This window comes from Hibiscus syriacus, unplaced genomic scaffold (genome assembly GCF_006381635.1).
Source record: "Hibiscus syriacus cultivar Baekdansim isolate YM2019G1 unplaced genomic scaffold, ASM638163v2 tig00110461_pilon, whole genome shotgun sequence".
Classification (NCBI taxonomy): domain Eukaryota; kingdom Viridiplantae; phylum Streptophyta; class Magnoliopsida; order Malvales; family Malvaceae; genus Hibiscus; species Hibiscus syriacus.
Window position 1 is genome coordinate 631,594 of NW_024062746.1, and position 9,676 is coordinate 641,269.

At 34.5% G+C, this 9,676-nt stretch overlaps 1 protein-coding gene across 1 annotated transcript; it reads right to left on the bottom strand.

Moving 5' to 3' along the window:
* Positions 1-5,685: 5,685 nt before the first annotated feature.
* Positions 5,686-9,309, bottom strand: LOC120126740 (AP2-like ethylene-responsive transcription factor ANT). Its single transcript, XM_039144842.1, has 9 exons — positions 8,551-9,309; positions 7,783-8,452; positions 7,505-7,587; positions 7,379-7,387; positions 7,192-7,280; positions 7,007-7,080; positions 6,873-6,923; positions 6,714-6,790; positions 5,686-6,461 (listed from the first exon to the last, which is right to left on the bottom strand). Exons 1-9 carry the CDS (start codon positions 8,873-8,875, stop codon positions 5,842-5,844), a joined length of 1,998 nt encoding a protein of 665 aa, XP_039000773.1. The 5' UTR covers positions 8,876-9,309; the 3' UTR covers positions 5,686-5,841.
* Between the last annotated feature and the right edge of the window lie 367 nt (positions 9,310-9,676).

The window sequence follows — 9,676 nt, forward strand, 5'->3', positions numbered from 1 at the left end:
AATAATTTTAACGATATAATAGTATTATATTTAACACTTTTTTAAAAAGATAAAAGAAGGGTAAATTAAATATTTAGTACTTAAACTTTATTTTTTTAAATAATACCTAACGTTTAGTTTATGTTTTATTTTGATACCATGTCGTTAAAATTTTAACACTTATACTGATATGTCATTACAAGGTAATGTCACGTCGACAGTTCTGTTAAGTTTTTTAACGATAGTGTACTAAAATGAAACTTAAACTAAATGTTATGTATGATTTTAAAAAATAGATACTAAAACAAAACAAAAACAATAATTTAGAATTAAACAAGTAGCTTATCCTATAAAGAAATAATTATTTTTTCTCAATTCATATATAAAGTATTTCATCATCAATTATTTTATTTATTTTCATGAAATTTGATGTTTCAATAATAGATCAATAGAGAAATTATGTGATATTTTTTTGAATAATATGAAGTGATTATAAGTTAATATATGTTTAAAAAAATTAACCATTTGAGAACGTATACACACTGCAGACGTAACTAATTGAACTCAAAATTTCTAAAAGAACAATATTTCTTTTAATCGTTGAAACCATTTGATAGATTCATAATAAAATTAATTCTTAACATTTTACTAATTTTTAAATATGCATAAAAATTAAATATTTATTTTAGGAAACATATATAAAAATTTTAGTCTAATCAATGATAGAGAATGGCCTAATATTAAACAATCTCATAGTTTTGAAAATATTCAAAATAGTACATTCGACCATTTGACTTTTCTCAAATCAAATTTCCATGAATTATTAAGGTTTGCCTGAATCCACAAAGGCATAGTAAAGAAAACACAAAAATCTTTCGGGAACCAACCGAGTTCATAATGTACGCTCAAAACAACTATTACGAAAGGCATGTAAAATATCTTTCTCTGTGTGCCCACAAACTAAACAAGTAGTCAACCCGGTTGATAGAGATGAACACATAATTTTAATACTAAAAGATGAATTTATAAAATTTTAAAATAAAATATACTTATAAAATTTTAAGATGACAAAATAAATTTTTAATAAAAAATATAAAGAGATATTTAAAATATATTAAAAATTTTCAAAGAGACAACGCTTTTCTTCTATCAATTCCTGCTCATAGAGATGTCTAAATAAAGTGTCCAATGTGCTGAGATTCAGCAAGTCCCAAGCAAGCTTCAAGTCACACTTAGTGTCCCAAGAGCCCTGTTTCAACTGCAATAAGATAATTTAACCGAACAAAAACAAATTGATTTGTTTATTTCCAAACCATTAATTTTAAATCGCAAAATAAAAAATAAAAAACACTGAAGGATTAGCTTTTTCCGTTGACTTGTTTATTTTGGATGGTGAAAATGGGAATTTACACATCAGTGTCCTTTGAAAATGGCTTCATTTCCATGGCTAAACGCAATGAAAAACCGACCCTCTTTTTGATGGTCAATTGGCAATATTATTATCTATTAGAAATGGGTGCTTGCCTTTCTCACATTGACTCATACTCATCAGCCCTTTTTGGGTCAATGCTGGCTTATTAACACGTATCCATTTTAGGAGAACATGTGGACCAGCAAACAGTATAAATTAATATCTACATATATGGGTGCTTCCTAATCACACCTCTACCCTTAATCGCCAAATAGCATTAACCAAATAATGGGGGGGAAATAGGAAAGTTTTGTCTTTTATTAAATAATTTAACTCTGAATATGCTCGTAAATATATATAAACATGTAATCCACTTGAAGATAAAGAAATAAATAGGGTTTAAGTAGTAATGTACTGTGATAAATAGAGTACCAGTGAATAATTATTTTCGTGATTGTGTTAATACATATAATTTATTATTTTATTAGCTACAAACTTATTGAGGAAAAAGAAGAAAAAACATGATGAATTGACATCACCAAATTATCTCGTTGGTGATTAATGTGACACATTCTTTTGTTATTAGCTACATGTAATATTTTGCGTTGTGCAAATGGAGCTTAGGGCTACACCATTTATTTCCCTTGTTTATTGTTATTATACACGCGCATGGTTAAACCATTAATGCACTCTTAGTGTACGGTTTGTCTTTAAAACTTTAAAGTATAAGAATTTTGGGTTTCAAAAGATTTTAAGATGTACAGTTTAGTTGGGCCTCAATGGTCCCAAGTGAATGCTTTCAAACCAACACACTGTTGGAAGGTTCAATTCTTGCACTCCTAAAGAGGGTTTCTTCTCCTGGCCAAATGAAAGTGAAAGACCCATTCATGATTTCTTTTCCTGGGTCTTGAAAGCCTTAATTTTGATCTCCTCAACAAGCAGTCCAACATAAAATATCTCCTCAGCAAAACTAAACTCTTGTCACCTTCAATCTTTAAACTTTGTAGCTACTTACCAGGACAAATAAATATATGGTGAATCTATTTGAGAGGATCAGGTGCACATTTTAATGTGACATACCACTTTCATTGACCTCGTATATTACTCTTTTCAAATTATATTTTCCTACTTAGGGCAATGCATTATTTGCAAGGAGTGTGGTTTGGTGTGAGCCAATAAATATTGTTGTGGCCTATTGGTGTCAACTTCACCCCGTGGGGAAAGCCCAACCGAGGTACAATGAGCCCCCAACACATTGGCGGGACAGCAGACAACTCGTGTTTATGTTCATGTTGATGACAAGCTTTCAAAATTAACACCCTTTGCCTTTTCTCAATTGGACTTTGGTCGGGTTATGTCTTTCTTTCAATCAATCAATTTGGATGATGGGTCTGTTATAATTCCCTTTTTTAATTTGATTTCCATTACTCAAAAGAGAGCAGAAAAAAATAACAGAGCACAAGAAAACCTCTTTACTGTCTACGAAAAAATACCCATGCAACACACATCTGAGAGTTTACATAATCAAGCCTATCAATAAATTTTCTTACTAAATTGAATACCAACAACTTCCTTAATTAAACCCAAGATAACATCAGTAGAATGAGCACAATTTTGAAAGATTTTGTAATTATGTTCAGACCACACAAAATATAGATGGGCACTCCAAGCCACCTTCAGAATGCAAGAAATCAAAGATTTGTCTTTGAGCAAAGATAAAGCCAAAAGTAATTCTTGATACTAATTCATGACCTGACGAGACACATTACACAACCGCAAAACACCCTCCAGACTGCCTTTGAGAAAGAGCAAGAGAAGAACATATGGGCGACGAAGGAATTTATGTCAGTGGGTACGAATTTAAGAAATTATATTAAAAATTGAGGAAGTGCGAAATTATAAAATCTCAGGGAGTGCGAAATCATATAATACATAGAAATATAAGGAAAATACAAAATATAAAGGAATTTAAAATTTTTAGAGGATGCCATCGCACCCCTTGGTCCATCAAGAATATCTGGTCCCTAGCTTCAGGATGACCACATAAAACACAATGACTATCCACCACCATAACCCAATGCAACAGTCAATCCCTAATGAAGAGTCTCCCCAAAATAACAAGTCAAGCAATAATGGCATATTTAGGTACATGAAGGGGGAATCAAATCAATCTATGCCAAGGAACCACAACACAATTAACACGCATCTCAGACCAAATCCAAGATGTAGTGATTAGGCTCCAATCTGTCACAAGCACAACTGCCCAAGTAAAGAAAAAAACCTCATTCCCCACTTTGAGTATCTTCCTCGCACACCAACTGAAATGATTTTTGATGTCAGCTTGTCACAAGCTAACACCCTTCAAGACATATGAATGGATCCAAGCTAACGCCCCCAATCCGAGTCCATCTTCAGACAAAGGTGAACAAATATGCAGCCAACTAACTTTAGTCTTGCAGTCGAGGAGTCAACCCCCTTCCAAAAGAAACGAAGACAGAGAATACTCTTCATGATAGAATAAGGCAAGAAAACGACATCAGTAATATATTATGCTGAATAAAACAACACGAATAAATTGTAACCGTTCAGTATAACTAAGTTTAAGATTATATCAATGTCCCAATTTAGCTTTGATTCTCTTTCTTTAAAATTTATAAAAATATAATGCTTTTCGAAAAATAAAAATAATATCATTAATAAGATGCTTTTAATTATCAAAATCCATTTTTAATCATAAAAAAGACCTTTCAGATCATGCCTGACGTTTTGGGCTAAAAATGAAAGGTGTTGACATTCTGTGGCTTCAACCATGAATCTGAAAAGATATGGCTGTCTAAAGAAAGAGACTGTATTGAAATTTGTCTAAATATCTTAAAGGAATCACAAAATTATTTTTTGAAGCAGATAATGCCATGGCCAATTAGTCAAAGTATTGTTCGACCGATCTATTACTTGTCTAACAAAACGAAAAAGGTGTTTTATTTGTCAAAATTGATGTGCCCCATTTGGTTTGTTACCATCTTTAAAATTTTCATGATACAGATATAAATTTTGTATAAAAAAACAGTTAATAGTAAATGAAATTATTATAATATTATTTCTATATATAATTTTTCAATTATCTTTATATTTTATAAAATAAAAAAAATTGAGTCCGAGTTAAATCGATTTAGAACAAATTCTTACCCAAAATTTAAGATAAATTTATAGTCTTCCAATATCAAAATAAATTAAAATTAAACGAAAAACTTTAATTTTTAGATCAAAATCAAAACAATAAAAATCGACTCATTCAAATGGGTGTGGGTCGTTACCCGAGAATGATAATAAGAGTAGCTGTAATGTTAAAAGAAAAACCCTACTTAGAATTCAAATTATGCTTAATTGTCTTATGTAGAAAGTGCGCTTAATGAATAAAAAGTAAGCTTTTAGCAATAAAACCAAAGAATCCACTATGTAATTACATGATCTCTGCCAACTTATAAAACAACATGATCAAGAGTTTTCAACTATTCCTTTTCTTTAAATCTCCATGTTTCATGCTGTTGACTTGAGTTTTTTAGTAAACATCACTGCAGATTATATGAAGAAACGTAGAATCCACTGCATCAGTTAAACTAAAAACCAGAATATATCCATAAAAAGTATTAACACATCCATGACCAACCGTTCCTAATATCTAGCAACAGCTGCCTGTTGCTCAATTATCTGTCAAACTCGGTCATCATGTTGCAATCTTCGTATGAATGCATTGAGTCCGCACATGTGCATGAAGCCATGAAAAGGAAGAAATAATGATTACCCAAACGAGTGAAAAACAAATGATGGTCGATCAATCAAACCTAATTGACTGGTCATTGAAGAATCCCCTCCACAACTGGAAGTGGGCAACTCATCATTAAGCCCCTTGAATCGATAGAACAATAAAAGCACCTTCATTTCTCATACGAGATGGAATCCATCCATTACACTTGGGCCCCTTCTTTGAACTATGTGAAGGAATGTCCCTTTTCTTTTGTTTTCACCTTTGGAGAAAGCTGAGACGGTAATGATGGTGTTATGGATATGGAGTACACTAAAGGGTGTTTGAGATCAGAGATATTGTGGTCAAAGGCCCAAGAGTTGGAAGACCAGCTTTTGCATTATTGGGACACATACTGAGCTGTTTCTGTACTTTAAGAGGACCAATCAAAAAGCGAATCCAATTATGAATATTTCCAATATCATTTCATAGACTGCAATCATATTGTCTTTTAGAGCTTCCCTACCAATTTTTTATATTCAAGATCTTCATATGAGATGTTCAAAAGGATACCAGTTTAAGTTCTTCATTACAGGTCTCACGTAGCCCCCTCCATTAACAACTCAAAACGAAATTTTCATAACAAAAGATTAAACCCAAGCTTTTTTCCTGATTTTTTTAATACCATGCGAAAGATAAAATGTCTAATCTATGCATCTGTCCAGGCCGCAAAAACCGGCATGGAAATTGCAGGCCTCAGCTGAGCTGAAGGAATCCAAGAATTCACAGTGTTTGCTGAACTGGCGAACAACGCTGGAGGAGGCATGGGGAACGCCATAGGTAAACTGCTTCTATCCGGGCTACCTTCTATTGAGCTGCTCAAACTAGTCACCAACGAAGAAGCATTGGACAAGTGAGTCCCCATCTTGCTCGAATCATCCACCTCTCTGTGGCTTGAACTGATTGTGTCAACCCCGATCATGGTTTCTGGTGCCAATGAGAAAGCCTGAGCCTTGTAGTTGTCGATAATATTCGGCTGTTTCATCTCAAGTTGCTGGACCATTTTACAGTTCGGTTGACCTCCATTGTTCTTTGGCGATATGTTATTGGTTTCACCAATGGTGCCATCAGTTAAAAGGTTGTGATTGACGGTCTCATTACCGGGTCCGATATCTTTGTTTCGCCTTGCGAGTTCTCCGGCGAGAAGGGTATTGCTAGCCATGATTCTTTCGACATCATACCTTGCGATGTCGAAGTTAGTCACTGCGTTCACCCCACGGAACTTGATGGCAGCTATGTCATAAGCCTCGGCTGCTTCCTCTTGCGTGCCTGAAATTAAACAACGTAAACTCTCATTCACATTCCTTTTTGTGCATGTTTATGGACAAACAGCCTTACGGAAACTGTTGTTTCTTTATCACTTTGCTTTTTTGTTTGTATTTTCTTTTTGGAAAAAAGCTCACATCACTTATGGGAAGCATGAGTAGTGGCTTAAAAAGAGCCGAAAGAGCTAAAGATTGGCCTTTCATAAGTCAATAAAAACACACACATGATTGAATAAAATACCCAAAGAAAACTCACTAAAGGTTCCAAGATAAAGATCTTTGTTCCCTGCAACTCTTCCTATACGAGCTTGCCATCTTCCATGTTGATGATGTCTGCTTAAATTATACATAAAACGATGAGAAATGAGCTGAAATGATGGACTTTTACTGTTCAACTGAAGTTAGATTACAATACCTTGTGACTCCTCTGTACATTGAAGCTCCCCTTGAGAATCCACTGCTTTTCCTGCATAGTTTAATTATGAACATTGATAAAAAAAATCATCATGAACTATTGATCCATGCACTACAAAGGGGAAAAGATTGTACCTTCGCAAGTGAGCAACGTACTCCTGTCTTGTCATGTTCTTCATTTCATCAAGTTCTTTTTGGTAATTCTCCACCTGCCCCAGAAAAAACCCATAATTATCATTTCAGTACCATAAAAAGAAAACTAAAAAAGTTCCAAAGAAAGGAACCATTAAATTTGAAAATGTGAGAATTAGATAAATTACCGGGAAGTTGATGTGAGTGGAGGGTCCCCAATACTTGAGTGCAGCTAGATCATAAGCTCTTGCAGCTTTCTCTTCCATATCATAACCCCCTAAAATTTAAGATTATGGAATCACTTTCTATTCAGCACATGACTGATTCAATTTTAATATACTTTGATAATTATTAATTAATGTCAAAAGAGCTTACCTAAATAAACTGTGAATGTCATCATTTCATCATAATCAAAACCCCAGTCCAAAAAAACAAAAACAAAAAAAATCAGGTGAAGAACAAAAAAAATGAAAATAGATGATATTATTGTAGGAATCTAACCTTGTCTTCCTTTCCTGCTCTGCCCTTCTTTCTTGCAACTGTTATCCCATAGATGGGCTTCATATCTTCCAGTCCATCTATGTCTGAGTGACATTAACACAACAAAAACAAAGAATAGTAATAAAATGTAGTTTTTTTCTGATAAAAATAACTTTGGTTACTAAAAAAGAAAAGCTTTTTTTAGTTAAAATGTAAAGATTGATTAAAGAGAAACTAGTTTTGAGAAAAGCATATAAGACAGAAGAATATTAAACAGGATTAAAAAGATAAACAATAACCTTGTGACACCTCTATATTGAGAGGTTCTTTGACCAAATGTATCAATGGATTTCCTATGGACGATTTGCTTCAGAATTACTTTCTCAGGCCCTCTTTTCTTGGTTTCCAAGGCGGCTGCATAGTCAGTTGCAGAAGGCGAGATTTGCTGTGAACCAGTAACACAGCTTGATTGTGAGCCAGGGCTCATAGACAAGCTTAAAGACTGTAAATCCCCATATGCTATTGCACCGATAGAGCCAGATTCATCCCCATTATCACCCATGCAACCGATCATCTTTTGATGCATGGCATTCTCAGAGTAGTTCCTTGAAACCCAGAGCTTCATGCCCGGTGCACCATCATCTGTCATTGTTGGGGCCTGGAGATTGCAATCTGTAACATGGGTTTCTTTAGCTTCCTCTCCTAGTAACATTTCTTGGTTCCTATATCCCGAGTAATATTGGTACTGTTGGGCCTCAAGCTGCTGTTGGTGGTGCAGCTGCCTGGAGGACAGTTGCAGGTGATCTAAGCAATTCTGGTTGTTGTGCTCTTGACCTAGATTTTGATTGTAGTACATACTGTCCAAACTTAGAGCCATAGTTTCTCTGCCACCGCTTTCGTAGTGATGGGTCCCCATTGTTGCACCCCCAAAGAAATCCTCCAGTTTTGGAGTTGAAGAAGAAACCATTGCTTCACACCAAAAGTCAAAGACAGAACAGGCCGGAGAAGTTTAAGAAAATACATAAACCAAAATCCAAAAATGATAAACAAGCAATATTGAGCCATACCTTGCGGTTGTTGTGACCTGCCAAGAGCTTCCATCAAACAAAGAGACCCATCAGACTTGAGTGGCATGACAGGGAAGTGAGAATACAAGCCACCGTTTTCTCCTTCAACTCCATAATAAAGTCCATAATTAAGATGAGATGGAGATTGGAAAAAGCTTGACGGAACTGCTGTGGTAACCCCAGCAGCAGCAGCAACTGAAGCTGAAGCAGACTGTGTATAGTTGTGAGCTTCTTGATTGCTAACCTCCATTTTCATGTTTGGAGAGAGAGAAAAACCTAACCAGTTCGTGTTGTTATTGTTATCATCATTACTCATGGACTTCATTTTCTTACTATGATGTTGCTTTCAAAACCCAGCAATGATTCTAGGAAAGTTGGAGAGTTCCTAATGCAAGGGCATCTCAATCATTGGGAAACAAATAACATTATCATAAAAAAAACAGCCATTTCCTTGCTTCACTCCAGTTTTTAGAACAAAAAGAAAAAGAGCCAAAGAAATGAAGAAAACTGGGGAATTTTTGTTTCCTAGCAGCAGAAGTAAATGGACCAAATCTAAGAACTCATCTAAAACAAATCCAAGGCTCCTGCTACTGAATTTTTTCTATATGCATGAGAATCTCTCTCTCTATCTCAATGTTTCTTTTTTATCTCCCACTGAAAACATTTCTAAAGAGGAACAAAGCAAGCTCCTTTAAACTAAACAAAAAAGAAAGTGTTCCAGCAAGCTAATGCTGGGCATCCTTCCTGCATTTCATTGGGATCTGTGTATGAGAAATACCTCTTCTTTAGCTTTACCCTACGCTCCTTCTTTCATTTCCCCTTTTGTATTCCTCTTTTCCTTTTAAAGACCCCAAAAACACATTAGAAATATCCAAAGATTTTTTTTTTATGTTTTTAAAAAAAGAAGTATATTTGCCATCCCCATCCTGAAACTACTGGCAGCCAAAAGACAAGATCCCTGCTGGATACCCTAAATGTGTTTTAAACAAAATCCTCTCTCATTCTTGTCTGTTTAATTTCCAACTTAAATACTTGCAGGGATTTGGACGTAAGCCTTGACAGTAATCATCTATTATTTTTCCAGTAGCAAAACCAAAATACGTGTAACTTTTGGAAATTTAATTCA